We start from the raw sequence: 25157 nt of genomic DNA, 5'->3' as shown, positions 1-25157 counted from the left end.
GTCGATTAATCAAGCAGTAGAGAAAAAAAAATTGCAGAATTTTAGGGTTTAGGGTTAGTGTTTTAGAGAGTAGCGTATAGTGGCTCTGATACCATGTCAAAATAGAGAGAATAGAGAGTTGTATTTTGTATTAGCGTATACACAAGTATATATATACAACCTAAGAGATTAGGGGTCGTAACATAACAACGGCCCATCAGCTATACATATGATATGGCCTAACATTTTTACTTCTATCTTACACTTAGCTTATAAAGTAAAAAGGATGATTAGTTTTTATAGTCACTAGGGTGGCTAACATGCGTGATGCGCGCGCCATAACTAGCAATATCCGGGAAGCTCTTTCAGGTTGGCCTTACATCACAACTTTAGTGGTTAGTAGCGTTAATGATGGTAAATATGTAAACAAATATTTTTAGGGGTATAAGCGCCCGCACATTATTCTTAAAAGAAAAAAAAAACAAAGCTAATTAACATTAGTGGGTATAATTACGTAAATTAACATTTTAAAGGGTATAATTGTCCAAGCATTATTCATAAGAGTTATCTCATACTTTTTAAAAGGTAGGGATATTTCGAATAATGATACAAACGAGTCTTGCTAGAATTGTTTCATATTGTAATATTAAAATTTTATAATACGTACAAATATATAATTATAGTTAAAATTTTCCATTAGTAGTTAGTGAAAAAAGATCAACTGTAAACTTTAAAGAATTTAGAGAAACACATGATGTAACATTTCTTACTTTTTTATTTAAGCAGGTGCTATAAGCTAATAGTAGTAAAATAAAAATTTAAACTAAATACTCATTTGCTCCTACTTAATTTTGACTTAGCTTCAATTCAAAGATTGAGGTGATTGTACAACTTTTTAGGAAACGTCTTTATTTTTGCATGGACTTGTGCTTTTATGTTTCATAGAAGAAGGTGAATAGGTCATCCTTTCTCTCATTCTTATGTATTGTAAAGTTACTTCGACCAATTTTAGGGAATTCAAATGTAAATGTGTGTTTCTTCTATAATTTTGCAATATGTTTCTTGTGTTTCAATGTACAAGTTTGCCATCAGTACGCTATAAATTAGGGGTGAGCAAAAACTGTGGGTACCCGGTATTGGAACTGGAACCGGTTAGGACCCGGCGGGTCCGGACCCAGACCCGGTTGTACCGGTTTCAATTCCGGGTCCAAAATATAGGACCCGGTTAGATCCGGTTCCAATTCCGGGTCCTAAAATTTTGGACCCGGTACCCACCGGGTACCCGGTTATACCAGTTCCAATACCGGGTACCCGGTCTTGGAACCAATATAACCGGGTACCCGGTCTTGGAACTGGACATTTTAGAGCTAATTTGCTGAATAGTTCAAATACTTGTATCTTTTTTTAGAGCCCAAATCAAAATAAGCCCAACATACTAATGTACTCATATTCTTTCTCACTTCACTAACCCTAAAATCTCACAGCCTCCACTTTGAATCACATACTCTCTCACCTCAACAGAGAAAACACCCCTTCACTGGTCACCCCTCCATCACGACGGCTCCGTTCTTGCTCTCACGGTCTCACACTCTCACCACTCGGATTGAAGCTCTCAGATCTCACAGCTTTTGCTCATATTGTTAAAGGTTCTTCTCCTCTCAAGCTCTTTTTGTTATTTTACTCGCAAATTATTTGAGTTTCGCATGTTTATGATAATTGATTAATTGTACTATTTTTTTAGATTAAAAATTTGTGTTTTTTTTTTTTGTAAATATGTATACCGTAAATTTGTCAATTTGTAGTTAGTTTTCTACTTGCTAGTTTGAGTAAGTGCAACGAATAAGCGTGTAAATGAGTAAATGACAGTGATCTAAGGCAGAAAGTTTGATGTTTGATTAGGTTACCAACTTGTAAACGATAAACTACTTTAATTATGTTGCTGCTTTAGTCCCATTTGCTAAACTACTTCTATATATACTACCAAAGTACCAATACAACATAGAAATGGCAATAAGGCCTTAATTACTATCGGTACTACTTTAATTATGTTGCTGCTTTAGTCCCTTGTAAACATGGCTTGTTATTGTTGTTGTTCTGATGTTGCTGCTGCTTCTGACCTTCTGTCGTCTGCTGTAAGTCAGGACAGTGGTCGGAGGTGGTGGTGAGTGCATTGCAGTAAGGAGCAAAATAGAATTTAATTATGAAAATGAATTTGATTAATAATGTATACTCTACTTAAGAAGCTAGTAGTAAACTAGTAATGGCCGAACCTACTTGCTAGAATGTACACATTATTACTCTCCTATTTATTTATATATCAATGTATAATTTTAATTTTATTTCAGATTAGTGATGGATCATGAACGTCATGAACCTATGGATGATGAAAGTGATGCCGGTGTTGGGAATGCAACAAGCGAACCAACCACAGTTGGCGATAAGAGGAAGTCTGAGTTTTGGAGCCATTTTTGGGACATTAGAGATTCGAAAACCAAAAAAATAATCAAGATTAGATGCAAATATTGTGACAAAATTTTAACAGGTAACACTAATAATGGAACTTCATCATTAAAGAAGCATCTTAAGTCATGTCCAAAGTACCCTACAAATATTGACAATAAGCAAAAACTCATTTCTATGTTTAAAGCTTCTCCATCTGATTCTACTGTGATGTCTAATTGGGAGTTTGATCAAGATGCATGTAGACTTGCTTTAGCAAAAATGGTTATTGTTGATGAACAACCATTTTCTATAGTTGAGCGTGAAGGATTTAGATATTTTTGTCATGTTGTTGTTCCTCAATTTCATATACCTTCACGGTTCACTGTTGCAAGAGATGTAAAAAATCTATTTGTTTGTGAAAGTGAGAAGTTGAAGAATACACTTAAATGTTTAAAATCAAGAGTTCTTTAACAACTGATTGCTGGACTTCTATTCAAAATTTTAACTATCTTTGTTTGACTGTTCACTTCATAGATGATAATTGGAAGTTGCAAAAAAGGATTTTGAATTTTCAATTAATGGATAGTCATAAAGGTAAGGAGATTAGAAAAGTTGTTGAAGCATGCATTCTTAAATGGGGAATTGAGGATCGATTGTTGTCTTTAACGGTTGATAATGCAAGTTCAAATGATGTGGCAATTGGTTATTTGAAAGCTAATTTTCTTGATAAACTTGTTTTGGAGGGTTCATTTTTTCATATGAGATGTGCTTGTCATGTGTTGAATTTGATTGTGAAAGATGGTTTATCTTCGGTAAAAAACTCGATTGCTAATATTCGTAGTGCTGTTAGATATGTGAGGAGCTCTCCTTCTAGAGCAAAATTGTTTGCACACTCTGCTATGCTTGTGAAAGTTTCTTGTAAAAGCTCGGTATGTCTTGATGTGTCAACTAGATGGAATTCTACATATCTCATGCTTGAAACCGCTTTGAAATTTGAAAAAGCTTTTAATAGATTTAAGGAAGATGACCCGGATTTTAGTAAGGAACTTAAGGATGGAGTTCCAACAAAAGAGGATTGGGGAAATGCTAAAGTTTTGGCTTTGTGTTTAAAGCAATTTTATGAGTCTACAAAGAAGATGTCGGGAAGTTTGTATGTCACTTTAAACATGCATTTTCATGAGATTTTGGGTGTATTGAATTCTTTGTTAGAATGGGAAAACTCTTCAAATATAGATATTCGTGTTATGGGTAAGCTAATGAGGGACAAGTTTGATAAGTATTATGGAGATCTTACTAAGACAAATGTCATGATGTTAGTTGCGGTTGTTTTAGATCCTCGATATAAGCTTAGGTTTGTGAAGTACTCTTTTAAAAAGCTTTTTCCTCGTGACTTTGTTAAGGTGGATGTTATGTGTGACGATTTGTATGACATTCTTAGAAAGTTGTTTGACTATTATGATGCAATTCTTGCCTCTTCTCTCAAGAATGTTGTTCATGATTTTAATCATTCTAGTATGAATGTTAATGGTCAAGAAAGCTCAATAGCACCAAATAATGAGCAAATGAAAAAGTTTTATGATGAGTTTGATGAGGAAGACGGTGGAGGAGGGGTTATTGAAAAAAGTGAGTTGGATAACTATCTTGAAGAAGTTAGGGAGAAAAGGGTTGATGGGGATATGTTTGATATTTTGCAATGGTGGAAGGAAAAAAGTGACAAATACAAGGTGTTAGCAACAATAGCTAAGGACATTTTAGCTATTCAAGTTTCTACCATTTCTAGTGAGTCCGCATTTAGTACATCCGGCCGAGTACTCGATCAATTTCGTAGTAGTTTGGGGCCAAAGACGGTGGAAGCTTTAGTTTGTGCTCAAGATTGGCTAAGAGCTTCTAATATTTGTGTGGATATTGAGCGTTTTTTAGAGGATGTCGAGAAGTATGAAGAAGGTAGTACTACTATTTATCATCTATTATCTATTTTTATATTTTATTTCTCTTGCTAAGTTTATTACTTAAATTATCTTGTTTACGATTTTTCAGAATTGGGTGATAGTGGAATCCCACAAGTTAATGACATTGTTGGAAATAATTGATGTGGTAATATTCATTTTTATATTTTATTTCTCAAATTTTGGTTGTGATTTAATATATATACTCTAATGATTTAATATTTTAATATATGTGCTTTTTGTTTACAGGAAATTTGTGAAGTGTGTGCTTCATGTTTGGAATCAAGAGATCTCACCTTGTAATAAAGTAGGATGTTTTTATGTTGTTTGTGGACTTTATGTCAGTTTGTTGTAAACTTGAAATTTTGATGATGTTTGTATGGACTTTGTGGAACTTTATTAACAAGACATTATTATTTTATTAATTATGTTTAGGAACTTTGAAAATAAAACTTTTAATTTATACTTTGTAATTGGCTATAAAGCCTTTTTTCAATTTTTATATTTTTTCTAAGTTTGGAGATTACAGGAAGCAATGCAAGCTATAGACACTAGACAGTAGACAAGACAAGTTCAAATAGCAGGTTAAAATTTTAGTAAAATAGTAAGTAAAACAAGAAAAAAGAAATTGGGTACCCGGATTTGGAACTGGTACCCACCGGTTCCAATACCATTTTGGACCCGGTATAACCAGTTCCAAGACCAGTTCCAAGTATACAGGACCCGGTACAACCAGTTCCAAGACCGGGTCCGTCGAAATCAACCGGGTACCCAGTTGTGCTCACCCCTACTATAAATGTCTACCATCAGTCCACCATTCTCATGTATAAACAAAGTGTTATTTACAGTCAATAATTTTGAAAAAAAAAAAAAAAAGCAAAAAAAATCTATAGGGAATAACTCGAGCATAGCACAATACACCATAATTGTATAATTAATTAATTATTGATGAATAATAATGTATGGATTTATTAATTAAATTAAATAAACCGAAATTGTGAACATAGTTGAAATAATTACATATACACACAGTACAAAATTACAACACAAAAAACAAAAAAATAAAAAAAATAAATAAAAAATAAATAAATAAAGAATTGATGACTCCATGATTAAAATTATTATCGAGACTTGTATATTCTTTTTGTTTTAATATGATTGATACAGTTTAAGCAAACACTTATGCCTACATATAAGTTGCTCATCAACATATGAACTCAAATTCTTATACGTAGCTGGTCACACCATTATAGAGGTTACTTCATCAGTGTTATAGGGGTTACCCGATCAGCGTTAAATGAGTTATATTACTCGATTAGCATTACAGGACTTACTCAGTCAATGTTATAGGGTCACTTTGTTTTTTTACAAGTAGTCATACGATGTAGTCAGCCGCACACAAGACCGGTTGACATATGAAATATACTTTGTACATTAATAAAAATTATATAAATTTGATATTATGAATTTAAGTTTTAATACTGCAGTATTTAATAACATTATACATGGTAGCATTTGACATTTTATATTCTTATAAAAAATAATTATTAATAGATGAATAATGTAAAAGTAAAACTATATGTATTAGGGAATAAGATGAAAATAGTAGATGAAACATTAAAGGTAATTCTCTCTCTGTATGAATTTAACTGTATTTTTTTCACAATTTATTAACTAACTTTGACTATAATAGCCGAGAAATGTATGGAAAGCAAAAAAATATCACGTAAAATGTTTTATAAAAGATATTAATTTGAAGATTAGGAATATTAACATTTTATTAATGTTCAATTACATTATATAAGGTCAAATACAAACATTGACGAGTGTCAAGTTTCGTTGTTTTGATTATTATGGAATGGAAGGAATATACAAGCACATCGAGTTAAATTGAAGTTTGAAGTGATGGGTAAACCGTAAACGGGTCGGGTAGTGGGTTAAAATCCGATCCAAAAGTGGTAAAATGAGGAGAGACAGGTAAAAAAACAGCAAACTGAAAAGAGCAGTGAATTTTTAGAAATGTGTAGCAGTCGTCCCCTTATGAGCTGACTTTTCCTGGTATCCTTAACATTAATCATAATCTAATGATGCTTTGCTTTTCTAAATCTTTAATTTTGTTTAGTATTTCTTCTTTGGATTTTTCTTCTTGTATTTTGGTGGCCTTTAGAATATTCTTCCCCTCTCCAACACTGTCAAGCTAAGAGCATCAACTTTCGAGGCCTAACTTGTGAGATTTCTGGTTCTTTTACATCTTCTATTATAATATTATTATTTCATATCTTCTTTCTATATTTAAACTATAGTTTATAATATAATAATAAATAAATATATCATAACTAGCTAGGTTAATTTATAATTTATCATAGGTTAAAAATAAGGCCAAGATAATAGATCTTGTGCAAAGTTGGTTGCAAAAAATAATTATTATTATAATATTTCATATCTCCATCATCCTATGTAATTATAACCATAGGTTAAATTTAAAAATATCATAGGTTAAAAATAAGGCCAAGACAATAGATCTTGTGCAAAGTTACAAACTGTTGAAAGTTTTTTGAATGGAACTTATGGAAGGATTTGGGGAAAAGCAAATTGTTGCCAATAAGGGCATGTTTGTTTTCCTTGCTTGTCTTTTACAATGAAGACTATAGTACATGCTAAAATAATTACATACTAGGAGTATTGATTTATTTATGCATGTAATTCAAACAATGTCTTATAATTTGCATCAAATCTCAAAACTTGGATGTTATCAATTCTTATTATTATTTCTTGATATAATGTTACAAGATTAAATTATTTTTATTATGGTATGTTTGTTACTCTAATTTGATCTCGATTAGGAAACTTTTTTAATTTTATTACACTAATTAGTTAGTATTTAGCAAACTCTTTTCTCATTAATTGGCCCCTATTAAGTAGCTACTCATGCTATTAACCTATTTGAAATTGAATAATTTACTAGACAAGTGTATACATGAAGTTTTATATATTAATTTAAAAAGGTACATATAGTTCAGTTAAAAAATTTAATCAAATTATTTTTTTAATAGATTGTGTGTTTGTGTGATATGGCGCCTTTTACAAGTTTCAAAAGTAGAAAAGGACAATTGAAGTCCGCTAAAGATGTCATTAAAAAAATAAAAAGGGTTTATTTAAGATAGAGAAAGTATTGCATCAGTCCGGATTGACCAAATGTTTCGTCAGTCCAGCGAGTTTTTGATATCCTGTATTGGCTGGATAATATCCTTAATTGGCAGAATGATATCCTTAATTGGCTAAATGACATTCTCTACTGGCTGGATGATATCCTTTATTGCTGAATGATATATATCCTCTATTGGCTATATGATATCATGGCTGGATAATTATCATATACCCAATATAGGATATCATCCAGCCAATAAAGGATGTGTAGCATTTGATGGAGGATATGTAGTATTTAATAGAGGATATATACTACTTGTTGGAGGATATGTGTTATAACAATCCCATTTTGTAGATGATATCATGTAACCAATAGAAGATATCATCAAGCATATTTACATGATATCATGGAACCAATAGAGGATATCATTGAACAAACATATGATATCATATATAGGCGAGATGAAATCATAAACATACATAGTAGATGATATCATCTAGGATGATAACCAATAGAGGCTAAAATCATATAATCAATAGAGAATTATCATATAACCAATAGAGGATATCATCCAATAAACTAATACTCGTAGAAGATATAATCCAGCCTACAAATGATATCATATAACCATTAGAGGATATATATTACCAGCCTATAAATGATATCATCCACCTTATAGTTGATATCATATAAGTATAGAACCAATAGAGGATATCATCCAGCCTATAGATAATATCATGAAAACTATATAATAAAGGATATCATTGAACTAATATAAGATATCATGGAACTAATACGGGATATCATCTAGACAATAGATGATATCATCCAACTTATTATAAATGATAATATAATCTAGACAATTATTTAATTTTATAAAATAATTAAAAGGTTAACAATGGCGGAACCACCATTGAAGGTCCCGTACTAAGCTCATGGGTATGACATAACATGCTCATTTCTCAACCAAAATACATGCATTTGTTATTAAACCGCTCACAATTCAACATACAATAACATAGGACAATGAATTTCAATAATTATACATCACACAAGAAAGCCCTAAATTGATTTTTTCGGGCATTTTTCAAAAAATCCGAGAATCTCAAGCAATTATCAAGCCAATTAAGCATAAATCATGCACAAATATAATCAACAATCATAAACCACCACCCCAAAACCACCATAAGCGAAACCCTAAAACCTGTATGGGGTGTTTTCGGGCTGGTGGTTTAGGGTTAGGGGTGCCGGTTTTTTGGTGGGGGAAGGGGAGGGGGTCGATTCCGATGGGGTGAACGGGGAGGGGGCCGATTCCGATGGGGTGAACGGGGAGGGGGCCGATTCCGGTGGGGGAAATGGAAAGGGGGTGGTTTTCAATTCGTGGTGGGGGTCGGGGTCAAGGCAGCAAGAAGGGAAAAGGGGGGGTGGCCTGCATAGGTGGGGAAAAGAGAGGGGGTTGGGGTCGCCGACGCCGGCCGCTGGCAGGGGGAAGGGGTGGCTAACGGGGAGGGGCTGACAACTGAGGGGAGGGGGTGGCAGTGAGGTTTCAACCTTCGAGGCAGCATTGATAGGGGATAGAAAGGTGGCAGTGAGGTGGCTAGGGATGGAGAGGTGGATGGTAGTAAAGTCAAATATATATATATATATATATATATATATATATATATATATATATATATATATATATATATATATATATATATGTATTCCCTCTGTCCCATAATATAGTTGTTGTTTGTATTTTTCACGGTATTTAAAAAATAGGAGAAGATTGTGGATAAAGTACATTAATAAAAGTGAAAAATACAATCATAGACAAAAGTTAAAGAGAGAAAGTGGAAAAAAGTAGAAGACATGTGCAAAATTCAAGGGTAAATTAGGAAAAAGAATGAATAAATTTAAAAAAGTGAGAGTATAATGTTCTTTACATACTATCCAAAAATAGAAATAACAACAATATTTTGGTTTTCCAAAACAGGAAAATAGGAACTATTTTATAGGACGGGGGAGTATATCATACAATTTATGTTTGTATTACCAAAAAACAAAAGACTTTAATGTACATCATTATTCATGCCTAGTAGATAACTAGTCTTAGCTGCATAAACACGTGGCTGTGTCTCTTCTCAATTGTGGTACTAAGTTTGTATCATGCATAAACAAATCCAGATATCTTAGTTCGGCTTGTTTGCCGTTCTTTAACAACTCGTATTTAAAATCTTTTGCTTTAGCATGCCCAGCCTATGATGCATATGCTTTGATGATTGACACATATGGCAACTCCTTCAGAGATCTCTTCTGATTTAAGAACTGCAGCAAGCAACAAATATGTGCCAGTCAGACGAAATTTCAAATTTAAGCTAATGTGTGAGCTTTTAGTGCTAACAACTGCAGGGAGGAAGAGAATAAAAAACTAGCTATCACTTCTTGCAGCCTTGGAAATTGTTTTACTACACCCTTAATTGATTTTGGCACACTCCTATGTGACAAGAGCATAGAAAACTGTGTTCTCACATAGAAGTGTGCCAAAATCATTTCCCGCAGCCTTGCATAGTTGCATACCATTAACATATAAACTGCCGTTTCATGTTTTTTAGCTTAATTTTGCAAGCTACACTATAGCAAAGAGGGAACGGGGTTAATTTTCAGTTTCAGTCATTCTTATCTGTATTCCTAAAGTTTATATAAAATTAGATAGAGCATTAGAGTATAATATATTCCTAAAATTGCACCTCAGTAAAACATCCACAATAGATGAAAATGCAGAGATAAACTTAGTGTTCAAAAGTTTAAAGTCTTTGTAAGAAAATAAGAGAAGCTATATGAGCACTTTGAAACCACAACTTTGTGATTGCAACAGGTTAGGTTCTAGATAATTTAGAGAAAAATAGTAGGGAAATGCTAAGCTTGAAAGAAGTGCAAATTTAGCATACTAACCATACAGGATCATCAAGAAAAGCCTACCCTGCTTTCTCAAAAGCTATAGGATCAGAATGCAATGAATTATAAACTCCATAAAGTTTGTATAGCAATGCCTGCATCCCAACATTAAGGAAGATTAGCAAACGTTAACTTATTCAAATTCTAATCTAAAGAAATTTTATTATCTTAAGTAAGATAAACACACCATATAATATATGTATCTGTGAGGCAAAAATGAGTCTAATATGCATATATATTCTAGTAATTCTACATCATGGCAGCACAACATATAAGTACGAAGAAATATTGGGGTAGAAAAAAGGACGCAAAGAGTGTGTGAGGTCTAGCTAAGAAAGAAAGATAGCGAGCTGAGTCTAATGAAGGCAAACACATAACAGAGAGAGAGAGAGAGAGAGAGAGAGAGAGACAGACAGAAGCAGCAGCAGCAGCAAACATAACCAAGGCGCAAACAGTCAAGCGCACACTCTGACACTGAGACAAAAAAAAAAGAGGGAGGGAGAGACAGAGGATGAGAAATAAGTTTATACGTAGAATAGCTAAATATACAAGTGCAATTAAATTATCAATACCCACATAACAAAAAATCAACCCCAGAAACATTAATTAAAACCTAAACAAATGTTTAAAGAAAAAACATAATTCATGTAGTTAACGGTCAAATATAGTGTTAGGGACTAGGCAATATTCTTTAGCAACCTGCAATGATACTTACAGCAAAAAGAATAATACAATTTCAAAGAACTCTAACTGAATGAATCTGGACAATAATATTAAGTGAAACCTGACATATATCAGATAAGAAAACTAAGCTACCTCTACAAGCCAGTCAGCGAGTGTGGCTCACTCACTGGCATGCATTTTATCTTTTTGAATCTATGAAGTTCGCTGAAGGTCTTGTCAATATCTGGAAAAAAAATGGGAAGCAATGCAATCAGAAGAGAGAAAAAGATGAGGCATGGAGCTGAATTGGTTGACAGGAAAGGGATATGTAAAACCTTGGAAGCACGCATATGCTTGTAAATATCACAAGTTGTGGTTGCACGAAACTGAGGATCATGTACTTATCATCAACGTCAACAACTTTGCCAACCTCCATTAAGATATTTATCATGAATGTAATAAAAAAAAAATAAAAAAAAAGAAGAAAGATGCAACAACAATTCAACAAATAACTTATGGATGAAAAGGTACTATGTCATGAGGTAGCCCATACATAATATATTGGGAATAAGCTTTTTTATGTGGAGTTTGGTGATAAATATTGAGAACAATACAAAAAAACAGAATTGGTTAGAGTTTTCCACCATAACCACAATATTAGTCAACACCAACAATGTGTTGATTATTCAAGAAGACGACACCACCCAAGATTGCACGTAAGATTACACAGTCTCTAGACAATTGGAAATAAGTTGAGAGAGATGCTGGGAGGCTTGTTAATTCAGAATCCTTCCTTTATCACCAGCTCAAGGTTGTTCCCTCAGCCTTTACTCGAGTTAGTATGCTCTTTAGGTTATGGGTCAGAAATCCGCTTAATGCTGGGAGTGCAAGAAGGAATGCAAACGCTTTTAACCTTACAGATTTACCTATACGAAAGCTCTCTGATGACAAAAGCAGTGATGGGAAGATAAGTCTACTGCACTTTGAGGTTCATGAGGTTGTCAGGAATGAAGGTAGACAGTGTGTTATGAACTGAAACAACAGTTCTCCAGAACTAACAGTCATAAAAACTCAAGCACAAACCCAAAGCTAGAGGAATTAAAGTAAAAAGAGGAGCAAGAAAATGAGTTCATATTGCTAGAATTACCTTTTGTAGATGGCTTAAGTTACAAATTCTAACATATATCATTACCACCATCAAAGAACACACACAAACCAATGACCAACCAAATTCAATTATCACAGATATTCAACCACAAGCTATGATCTCAAAACCAACACCATGGAAAAAACACAAAGCCAAGCAATATGCCTAAAATCAATTATCAAAGAAATTAACTGAACATCAAATGCATATAACAGTCTAGTGATAATCAGTTTCCCCCACCCCTTTCTTTTTCGATAAGGGTTCTAAATTTGATCTTGTAAGATTAGTTTAGCAAAAATCATTTTTGATTGATGATGAAAGAAATGTAATTCGAATATAATTGGAAAGAAAAATAATTTAATTAGGGAAAAGGTCGTGACATTCATGACAAGATGCATTTATTATGAGTAAAGGTTGTTCTCTAACATAGGGCTGCCTAATAGATAGCCTTTCACAGGGCCATTATCTAACAAATCATCCATTTCTAGGAGATATAGATTCCCTATAAGGAGAACCACCTCATTTTGCAAGCCATTGTATGAGGGAAGCCCTCAGGCCCAAACGAGTCTAGAAGATCTTTAGCAAATAATGTAATGAGATGGCCATCTTTATCAAATGCTGCAAGAATACCCTTATATGTACAGTCCTTCAGTATCTTATCTTTCACAAAAACTGTGTGTTGGGGGTCAAAGGGGCACACCAACCATGACATTGGCTTTGGAATACCAAAAGATGTACTAGCTTTGCCATCAAAGTGAACAAATACCACTTCAAAATCAGCGACCCTTGCTGTTTTATTTTGATTGTACCACTCGAGCAATGTATAATAGGTGTCTGATGGCGTTTCCACTTGGTCAATGTAGAGAAGGACATGTTTTCCCCGCAGTTCGCCTATAGGCACTTCATCAATGCTATTGCTGATATCATTATGATTAGTTAAATTCATGCGAAGAACATAATCCCGTGACCCATAAACCAGCAAAGACTCTAAGGTGACTTCCCTTATTGCTTCCAATTCTCTCCGCACAAGGGAGTGCCTGGTGAAGGGATATCCATTGATACCCAACCGGTTAATAACATATTTTCCTAAGTGATCCGCAATATTCATCTTGGGGTCCAAAATGACCAGTTCGTCCTCTTCGTCATGGTTATAATAGTTAAAACAAATTTCCAAGAGCCTGCGGCTTACAAAGTCGTTGAACGGTGAAACCCTCCAATGAGGATTAGCAGATAACTTGAGCTTATGTAAGACATGATTGATAGCCTCCTGGAACAATAGTGGATCCACGCTGTATCTGTAAGGTAAGTAGACGAGGACGATGTGGAATTCTCGGTTCCGAGCCTTACATTCTTGAGAAAGCAAGTTGAGTGTCCGAATCAAGGTGCCATCATAGCACAAATACAACCCCACAAGCTTATCTTTAAGTTCATAAACCGATACTTTATTCTCAAGATCTATACCCACAGTTACAAAATCATTAGCACCAGCAGCATTATTTTTTATCTTGAAAACAAATTCAGAGTCTAAATTTGAATGGAGGTGGGTGTAAATTTTCCACCAAGAATAATCAAATTCAGGATCACAAAAGGAGGGAAAGGAAAGTCCATCATACCCCAAAGAAGGTTTATGCTCAACAACCTTTTGATGGTGGTCTACTAGAAGACCCATTGAGTCCGAAAAAAGGCCAAGGGAGTTGCATATTTTGTCACGACTCAACGTGTCAGAGAAAGGGACTGCAAGCTAGGAGGAAGGAAAAGCTGAAAAGAAGTGGTTGAAAGCATCCTCATCATTAGCCCAGTTTCGTCTCATTTTAGCCACCATAACCATCTCATAATCGGATTTGGGTAGATTAGAATATGCAGTAATTATCCCACGAATAACATTGCAATCACTTGATTCTAGCCAGATCCGAGGCACGAAAAAGCAACAAACCAAGATGTTCTTTCCCCTAAGAGTGTCAATCTCAACTCTATGGCCATCATTTCGGACCAAGTGACCCCTTTCTCCGTCGTTTCCATTAGTGGTAGGGGACAACAAGGACATAAGATCGAAGGGCAAGGGATCGCCTTTTGTAAAGGGAATTCGGCATTCATTGTCATCTATTTGTTCATGTAAACAATCATGTACTTGACGATAATGGTGAATACACCACATAAACCCATCCTTAACAGTATGATCACGCACCCAAAAGGGCTTCATCTGGTCTGGCAGTGTCCGTCCCAGGGTTCGACAATCAAAACACCCCATCTTCAATATTTGGTCTTTAGGGCGGTGATCTTGAAAGTGCAGTATGGAATCCACAGTCCTAGAAACCCAACTCGATGGAACATCTGGGAAGCAAAACTTCTTCCCAATCTTAAACAACCTACTACTAGACCTTAATCTCATCCTTTGTTTCGTTTCGTTTCGATGCTAAGAAATTATGCAAACAATAACAATAATAAGTGCAAAGCAAATCCAATCCAATTCAATTAAGCTATCAAGCCCTAGTAACTAGCAATATAATGAATGAAAAATAATAATTTTGGGTTATCTAGAGGGAATGACGGGACCCTCAGACCCTGCAGATGTGTTACTTCATTCCTAAGATCGTGGTCGCGATGTCAATGTTGACTTGACAGGGTCTTCTCATTTGACACAGTCTGGGCTATCTGGCTTTGTTCCTGGACGGGTAGTGACCGATGCGGCCAATCGGAAGCGGGTCAACTACGAATCCAGTTATCGAGCAATTGGATATGGCTTCCTTCCTTTCTCTTTCTCTTCTATTGGGGAGTTAGAAAAGGAGGCTGTTGCATTACTGAAGCGGATCCAGAAGTTCTAAAAGACTCGAGACATTGGGGCTCATGCTGCAGTTCATATCTTCACTAGGATAGGCTTTGCTATAACTAGAGGAGTGGGGGCCCAGATTGTATCTCAGCTTCCCACTAATTTTTTATAGGTTATATGACTTTGTCTATTTTTGAGATATAATAATAATAATAATAATAATAATAATAATAATAATAATAATAACAACAATAAATAATAATAATAAATAATAACAATAATAATAACAATAACAATAACAATAATAATATAATTTAGAGCAGAAAAATCAACAGCAGTAGTATATATTAATATTAATAATAATATTATTAGCAATATGCCTAAAATCAATTATCAAAAAAATTAACTGAGCATTAAATGCATACAACAGCCCAGTGATAATCAGTTTCCCCCACCCCTTTGTTTTTCGATTAGGGTTCTTAATTTGATCTAGTAGGATTAGTTTAGCAAAAATCATTTTTTGATTGATGATGAAATAAATGTAATTCGAATATAAAAAGTATAATGTGATTGAAATTACTGCAATTCGGTTGAATTGATTACGCTAAACACATCGAATAAATTAATCCCCTAAAATCAGAACTTTGAAGTTTTGTTTAATCTACCTAAAATTCAGATCAAATTACTGTCATTCGATGAGTACTATGATTGGAATTTGGAATATTACTACAATTTAATTGAATAATTCGAATGAATATACACTGCAATTAGACTGACATATTCGAATCAAATTACTGCAGGAGTCAGGAGACGAAAAATTTGAAAGCTTACATGGATGGTGTAGGGATATCGCAGCAATGCAGCGTTGAGGCAGTGCAGAAGTGCGGCGGTGGGTACGTTTGGTGGGTACGTTTGGTGGGTGCGATGGTGCAGTAGACTGTGCAAAAAGCTTAAGGAATCGAACGTGTCTTTGAAGAGGGAGAAGTTATTTATTTATATTAATATTTAATAACGGGTGTTGTTAAACGTCGCTCGCAAATTACACAGTAACGCTCTCATTTTTATAAGAAATTTCATTTTCTACCCCTAGCATATGATTACGGAGTTTCTACTCAACGAGTTACATATTTCACTCTCTAACCTCATTCACTCTCATTTTCTCTCTCTAAAAATTTAAATCTGAACAGTTTTTAAAAATCTGAAATTTAAATCCTAAAAAAAACAAAAAAAAAAAATACCATCACCAACAACCACCTTACAACCACCACTTGAAGAATAAGGCAAAGGGATGGCTGATCCGAGGCGAATTAGGGTGACTTACAGTGGTCGTGGATTAGGCGGCGAACAGGTAAATTTTTTTTTTTAAAAAAAAAAAAACAGAATTTGGGACTTCCGCCCAGAAATTCCGGAAGTCCCATGGAGGATCCGCCTGAAATTTCCGGATCCGCCTGAAATTTCCGGATCCTCCATGGGATTTCCGGAATTTCTGGACGGAAGTCTATATCCGCTTGAAATTTCCGGAAAATCCTTGGAGGATCCGGAAATTTCAGGCGGATCCTCCAAGGGACTTTCGGAATTTCTGGGCGGAAGTCCCAATTTTTTTTTTTTCGTGAATAAATCTTATTATTATTATGATTATTGTTATTTTTATGATTTTTATTATGATTATTGTTATTATTATTATTATTAGTAGTAGTAGTAATATGTTATTGTTAGCATGATTTTTGTGATTATGATTATTGTTGTGATTATGATTGTTGTTGTTATTGTGATTATTATGTTATTAGTACATTATTTGTAATGTTATTGTTATATTTAGTAATAGGATTATTATTATTGTTATTATTATGATTGTTGTTATTTTTATGATTTTTATTATGATTATTTATATTATTATTCTTATTTTTGTTATTATGATTATTTATATTATTATTCTTTCTTTTTTTTTGTTGAAACCTTATTATTCTTATTATTATTAGTAGTAGTATGTTATTGTTAGTTTATTTTTGTGATTATGATTATTATTATTCTTATTGTTGTTATTATGATTATTAATATTATTATTATTCTTATTATTATTCTTTTTTTTTTTTGTTGAAACCTTATTATTCTTATTATTATTAGTAGTAGTATGTTATTGTTAGTTTATTTTTGTGATTATGATTATTGTTTTTTCTATTGTGATTATTTTGATTATGACTATATTTTAAAATTTGTGGTTGGTATGATTATTTTTTTGAGTATGATTTTTATTATTATTAATATTACTATTATTATTGTTGTTGTTGTTGTTGTTGTTGTTGTTAATGGTGTGTTGGTATGAAATTAATTAATTTGAATAGTATTTTTTGTAGTCCAACTTTAAACAAGTAGTATTTTTTGTAATTATTACTGAAAATGGATTTTGTACTTATTTTATGTAGATCAAGGGTTCTGGTGCTCGACATGCAATATCACGACGTTTGAATGCGTCTGTTAGGAGACAATCATCTCGTTCAGCACCGTTTCAGCCCGAGCAGCAATACGGGTCTACTAGTGGTTGGTCGGGAGACCAACAGTCAGGAAGTAGTTGGCCTATGTATTCGCCAGGTGGAGTACCTACATCTGACGAGGAGGAAGTCTCGGCTAGTCATGCTGGTGACCGGGATGAAGAATTGAGCCCCCCTCAGGATTATCATATGGTATATAGGGGTCAGTATGGGAGATTTGTTGGTAGTGGATCGAGTCAGCCTACTACCAGCTCTGCAGAGGCATGGTTAGTGCAGGAGCCGATGCCGGGTGGTCCTGAGGATGGGATTGTTATCCCTAGTTTTGGTGGTCATGTGGCACGATATATATGGATCGAGCAGGAGCGAGGTGTTTTGCGGTGTTTGAGTAGGTTAAAGCTGTGTTCTGACTTGGTTACGTGGCGAGGTAGTCAATCAGTGGAGAACCTCCAGTTGATTGATGGTAGTTGGTTGTCTCACTTGCTCGGGCTGATGTTTAAAAAACTTGATTGGCCGTTGATTTCTGCTTTTGTTGAGAGATGGCAGCCAGATACAAACACTTTTCATATGCCATTAGGGGAGATCACGATCATGTTGCACGATGTGTACAACATTCTTGGGCTACGTGTACATGGCAAGATGGTCACCACTACACCTAGCACGGACTACTTACGGGACGCGTGCTCGATTACCATGGATATGACTCCGGATGATTTGTCTGAGATTTGCGGCACAAAGACGATTTGGCAGGGTAGTGGGGTGTTGACTGATAAGAATTTTGAGTCGACATTGGAGGTTGAGAGGCAGTTTAGTGCTCAGTATACTGCGTACTTGTGGTTAGTGCTTGGAGGTTCACTGTTTATAGACAAGAGTGGTAACCGTACGCATCCTTCCTTCCTCCACGAGCTATGTTATATGGATGTCCCTATTAACGAGTACCCTTGGGGCACAGCTGCACTGGCTTACTTGTTTAGGCAGTTGGGCACGGCATCACGGAAAGGTGTTGATTCGATCGCGGGTTGTCTCACGCTTATGCAAGCGTGGATTTACGAGTATTTTCCTTGCTTTCGGCCTCAGCAGGGTACATTGACGAGGGACCTTAATATCCCTCGTGCGTCTGCTTGGGATATTAGAGCGGGATGTCCTAGCAAGAACTTGGAGCGCTTGATATCTTTTCGTACTAGAATTGATGTGCTGACTGACCGTGAGGTGAACTGGCTACCATACGGAGTTGATCTTGGACTTGGAGTGCCCCCCACTTTATTCATTGGCTGCATCCAGTACCGTAACATCATAGAGCCGTACATGCCTGATGGAGTGGTTCGACAGCTTGGTTTCGTGCAAGGCATTCCACGTGACATTATCAGGCCAGAGAAGGCCAAGAGGCCGACTAACTTGAAGATGTACCGGGTAGACTTCCCGACCGAGATGACAGATGTGATGTGGAGGAGGTTTGTCCTTGGGGTATCTCAGAGTGTAGTTTTAGGTGCCCTCACCAGAATTAGTGCTGGAGCTCTTCTGTTACGCCTGGTTACATGCAGTGGCTGTACAGGTTTTCTCACCCTCGGGTATCTCTAGGTCCAGCAGTTACAAGCAATCTACCAGAGCGGACTAACACTGATTATGTAAGTTTTTGCGTTTATTTTACTATTTAGAATGACTTATAATAATTGTTGTTTATATAATATGTTATTATGTGATTTGCAGTGGATGAGTCGGTCCATGGAGATTCACCAAAGAGCACTGGCTGAGTATCCTCACATGTCTAGTAAGACTAGGACAATGACGGAGCAGCTTGTATTTGATTGGAAGTCAAAAATGGGACTCTAGATTGCTTTTTTGGTCGTGTTAGTGGTTTTTATGTGAACTTGTTTGAATTGCTTTATATTTCTTTTTTATTAGTCATGTACAATAAGAACTGGACAATGTATATTTCTTAGTTTTTGTTGCACCTACTGAACTGGGCTTGGATGAAAGAGTAGCAGGGTCTATTATAAACGTGAGCGCTCCGGAACCTGAATCTAACTAATGCATCCCACATGTTCCTTCTAGCTTCATATTGTTGATCCCATCCATTAACACTAGCCTCGTGGTGCTCAGTCCACCAACCGGCGATCGGCGGGAGAGGTGAATCAGGTGCAAGGTCAAGACGGATGAAATGTGATCCACCAACTGTAGCAATTACGAACTCCCGATTCGGTGACAGGACCCCGTTTCGTGCCCTCAGCGGTAACACTGTGATGCATGGGTAGTAGCAAGTTGGTACTAGGCCTACCCCGAGACAAATCACCCTTGCGTTGAACCACGTAGCAATAGGAAATAAATCTTGAATAGTTACCATCCAATGCCGCTCCCCAACAGCCCCACCGTCCCATCGAATACGCTCTATGTTCATCCATAGTCGTCCAAGCCCGTAAATCCGTTCGTACAAATCAGGACGACCGGCGATCTCGTTTGCTATTGTTTCCCTAGCGTCAAACCATAGTCCCTGATCACCAAAGAAGAAGTCGGCGACACAACGAAAGCCACAGTTCCCATCACCAATGACATCCTTCCAAGACGTAATGTACGGCAACATCGGGCCCGGAAGCTGGTTCAAATACCTGCACTAACTAATGTCACACGGATCTGCTGCACATAATTACAAAGATTAATTATTAGTAAAGCTACAAGATGAAATACATATAATTTTTAAAATCATTAGACTTTTAATATTACCTGTTTCTTGGTCACCACCACGTTGACTGTATTGACGATTCACATGCTCGAAATAACTTCGATCACGCTTGGTGTCATTGTTCCTCCGTCGACCACGAACGTTGAGGTTCACATGTGGTTCTTCAAGTTGTGTATGATCCGGGTGCAACTCCTCTTCAATGATGCGCGATAAATTTCGACGTATAGCAGGATCACTTTCCATAACTTCATCAACCAGGGAACGAAAATGTGCAGCCTCCTCGGTCGAATCGTTAACAAATTCTGGAATGTTAACACCATCACCAATAACCAAAGTCTTCCAGAAAGAATGAATTTGGCTGCTATACAAGCCTGTCTGTGCAACTAGCGAATCATGTATCTTGCAGGCACACGGTACACCATGAGTCACACGCATAACACATCCACAGCGTTCATAAACCTGGTAACCCAAATCCCGCATCCTTTTGGTCTCCGCATGAAGTAATTTCAAGCAATGTTGAGACACTTTGCCATTTATACGTGACAGTGGCAATTGTCTGTACATCTCCCCAATTTTAGACCTTGATGCCTCCAAACTATTACGAATTTCAATAATTCGATTACCGATATGACAATGGACTCGGGACCATACGGTATCCAAAGAACATGCCATTGATTCCAATTAGTAAAAACATTTTTCTATTATTTATTATAATTACAGTTACGAAATAAAGACAACAACTAATATAGTAAAACAACTAACCTGTGGATGATTCAAACCACGTTTTCACTGCTGAATGTTGGCTCTCAACTCTACAGTTGGTGGTGTTACCAAAGTGAAGAATTTGGTTCGTCCAATACGTCACAAATTTGGTTTTATGACGCAGCCATGTTCCCTCAACGTACTCAATCACTGCCGAAAAACTTGCCCACCTTGCTTTCATGGTAGCTAGAGCATGATCATACTCCGCCTCAGTTGATACATCCATAATACGTTTCCATTTGCCATTTTTAAAACTGGCACTAATCTTCTTGTTTTTGAACATCTTCGTCACCCTAGCCTCCACATCTTTGTTAATGTGCCATCGACATAGTAAATGCGACGTCCCTAGAAACACTTCTCTCAAAGCCGCACATAGCCCAAGTTCACGGTCTGACAAAAATACCGATGGCTCTTTATCAATTCCCTTAATCTCTGCAACACCCACCGATAGCTAGCCGTGCACTCGTTGCGCATGAAAACATAACCAACTAGAAAATTCTGGTTTGTCGGTGTCACGCCTACTATCTCAAAGAACGGCATGCCATATCGATTGGTCTTGTAAGTAGAATCCATCCCTATGACGTGTGGGTATGTGTGGAGTATGTTGACCGTGATCGGGTGCACCGTAAATGCATGTTGCAAGACGTCAAGATCATCGGACATGACCCAGTAAATGTACTTACTCTCTCTCGCCAAATGAAGAAATTGCTGAACAACTCCTCTTCCTTCGGACATCTCCATCCTCAAGTCATTCCGACAGTTGTAAATGTGCCTAATGTTTGGATGATCATCAGGAAATTTCTCTGCAATAGTTGCCATGATGTTACGGGGCACAACCTTGGACTTTGTCATGTCACGCACAACCTGTTTTGCACCCGGGCTCAATCCGCTCATTTTACGATGACCCTCTTCATACACAATCATTGGGTGGTTATGTGTCCCGGTGTGATCATTTTTCGCACGGATCTTCCAACTATCAGTGCTGACTTCATAATATATCTTGATGTAGAAAGGACAACCGTTAGCTTTGGTTTTTGTGTCTTTCCGTATCGCGTTCTCCAAATCTCTCGGCTTGTTCCTCCGTGACCAATCACATCTCAAATATCGATACGGCCGACCATCTCTGGTTTTGTTATAAGACGATTGCACTAAAATAAATCCCAGATTTATGGAAACAGCATCCGCCCATGTAACCGCATCCTCAAACGTTGGAAATAACGTATCCGTGACGAAATTTCCATTATAATTCACACCGTCACCGCCGTCTTCAGATTCTATATCCTATACAAATTAAACAAAACAACGGTTTATGTCATTATGTTCTTTTTTATAATATTAATAATAATATTTATAAAACAATATTACAGCTAATAATATTATTAACATTAATAACTAATACTAATAATAACAACAATCATAATAGCAACAACAATAATCATAAACACCACCATCAACAATAACAATATTAATAATACAAATAACAAAACAATTAATATCCTAACATAATAATAATAATAATAATAATAATAATAATAATAATAATAAGGTTTCAAAAAATAAAATTACTACTACTAATAATAATAATAATAATATTACTACTAATAACAACAACAATTACCAAACAATAATAATATTATTACTAATTACTCAAATTATCAAAAACTAAATCACAACAACAATTAAAAAAAATTAATTAACTTAAACAATATTACAACTAATAATATTATTACCATTAATAACTAATACTAATAATAACAACAATCATAATAGCAACAACAATAATCATAAACACCACCAACAACAATAACAATATTAATAATATAAATAACAAAACAATTAATACCCTAACATAATTACTAATTAATATAATAATAATAATAATAATAATAATAATAATAATAATAATAATAATAAGGTTTCAAAAAATAAAATTACTACTACTACTACTACTAATAATAATAATATTACTACTAATAACAACAACAATTACAAAACAATAATAACATTATTAAAAACTAAATCACAACAACAATTAAAAAAAAATAATTAACTTAAAAAAATGAAAAATGGGACATCTGCCCAAAAATTCCGGATGTCCCATGGTGGATCCGCCTGAAATTCCTGGATCCACCATGGAACATCCAGAAATTTTGGGTGGATCTATACTTCCGCCTAAAATTTCCGGTTGTTCCATGGTGGATCTGGAAATTTCAGGCGGATCCACCATGGGACATCCGAAATTTTTAGGCGGATGTCCCATTATCAGAAAATAAATAAAAAAAAAATTACAGAATGTTCCGACGCATTCTCCGGCGTACGGATGTCCCAGTCATCCATCATCCAAGACCCGTCGGAAAAAACTTGATGATTAAATTTAAAAAAAAAACGATTTAAGGTGGTCGTGGGGACCAATTTGGTTTGAAGGACGTGGGGACCGATGTGGTGGGCTCGGGATTCACGGTGTACTACTTTGAGGGGACCATTAGTATATAAAATGTGCATGAAGGGAACAAAGTCCTTTTTAAATAGTACAACTTACATAAAGGGCATCTTTGTCCATTCAAGTCAAAATGGGAGCGTTACTATGTAAAATGGGAGCGACGAATAGCAATTCACTTAATAACAGGAACTTTTGCAAACAATATACGCTGCCACGTGTCCCATTTTTATTGGTACACTTTTATTTTTATTTTTTATTCCTTCATTTATTGTGTGTCATTTCATTAAATAGTCACTTTTATTTTGTAATTATCTCCTTCAACTAATGAAGTTAATTTCGTTTAAAAATAATTGTTCACTCGCGTCTTTTGGTTGATTCTATCAACTTCTTATATGAAGTAGAAGATAGTTAATTCTTATTAAGTATCTCTTCATGTATCATTTTTACGTGAAAAAATGTAAAATTGAAAATATGAAACAACATCATTATTTTTACTACTAATCTTTCTTTATTTTACTATTATATATCATTTTTATATTCATAAAAAATTTAGTTTAATTCCAACTAAAGAGCATTCTCAATGTACAATTGAATTCTTACTAATAAACATTTTAGCAAAAAAGTAGCCCGTGCATATCACGGGCTAAATACTAGTTTATTTTTATTTTAGAAGAATAATAAAGACGGTCAATGCGAAAAAGCCGAAAAAAAATCCCTCCAAAATAAGAGGGAGTATTGTTATTCATAAACAATTGACCCGGGTCATTCGACCCGAAGTTGACCCAAGTGTTTGACCCAAACAGACTCGATATTTGAAATGACTCGAACAGACACGATACTTGTAATATCTCGAACTAAAATTGACTTATAATTGAACTTAAAATGTCTTGTACCAAAAATAACTAAAATTGTTCATCTTCAACCGTAGCTTAGCTCATAAAATGAATTGAAAGTTTTTATTATAACAATATCAAAATATATACTCCGTATAAAATCATTGATTTGAGCTTGATTCGCAAATGAAACAACCCGAACATGACCCGACAAGATTTTGACTTGACCCGAACATACTTAACCCAAAATTAAACCGACCCGAACATACCCAACCCGAAATTGACGCAACCTAAACTCGAACCGATATCTCACCTGAAGTTGACCTGAAACTCGAATCGACCCGACTCGAATGTTAGCCGACCCGAGGGTGACCCGATCTTGACCCGAATCGAATGACCCATTTGCCAGGTCTTGTAAAGCGTAATTACATAAAATGTATATTATGACATTAGAGTAGTACGGAGTTACATTGAGTGATCAATAGTATCATTTGGTGATCAAATAGTACCATTGAATATTCAATGATACTATATGTGTATGTATGTATGTATGTATGTATGTATGTAATGGTGATTAATAGTACCATTGGCTGATCAAATAGTACCTTGAATATTTAGTGATACTATGTTTGTTTGTATATATGTAATGGTACTATATATACATTCAGTAATACTAACTACATGCATATATAATATCACTAAATAAGCAATGGTATTGTTTAAGCTTTCAGTGGTACAATTAAAAGTGGTCTCACTCACCTTTCTCTCTTTTCTATGTGATTTTAAATATTTTAGTTTTGGAAAAATTGCGGGCAATAATCCGACCTTTGCCTCATCCGCCTAAAATAATTCCACCTTTTGATTATTTTTTAATAATCCGACCTTTAATATCAATTTTCTCAAAATGGTCCCAAGTGACCATAACCA

General features: G+C 35.2%; 1 protein-coding gene across 2 annotated transcripts; it reads right to left on the bottom strand.

Annotated features, from left to right (window-relative positions):
* Positions 1-9443: 9443 nt before the first annotated feature.
* Positions 9444-15982, bottom strand: LOC145587720 (putative nucleoredoxin 1). Of its 2 annotated transcripts, XR_014101384.1 has the most exons (5): positions 15864-15982; positions 11454-11548; positions 11272-11362; positions 10453-10550; positions 9444-9825 (listed from the first exon to the last, which is right to left on the bottom strand). XR_014101384.1 is itself a non-coding variant. In XM_081644414.1 (4 exons), the coding sequence occupies exon 1, from the start codon at positions 13932-13934 to the stop codon at positions 12768-12770; it is 1167 nt and encodes a 388-aa protein (XP_081500540.1). In that variant the 5' UTR covers positions 13935-15071; the 3' UTR covers positions 9496-9825; positions 10453-10550; positions 11272-11362; positions 11454-12767. The 2 variants fall into 2 exon arrangements, 1 of the variants encoding a protein (XP_081500540.1); XM_081644414.1 differs by lacking the exon at positions 15864-15982 and having other exon boundaries at positions 9496-9825; positions 11454-15071.
* Positions 15983-25157: the final 9175 nt, after the last annotated feature.

This window comes from Chenopodium album, chromosome 17, assembly GCF_948465745.1.
Source record: "Chenopodium album chromosome 17, dcCheAlbu1.1, whole genome shotgun sequence".
Classification (NCBI taxonomy): domain Eukaryota; kingdom Viridiplantae; phylum Streptophyta; class Magnoliopsida; order Caryophyllales; family Amaranthaceae; genus Chenopodium; species Chenopodium album.
The sequence above is the reverse complement of the archived record's forward strand: the minus strand, read 5'-3'. Positions and strand labels throughout refer to the sequence as shown.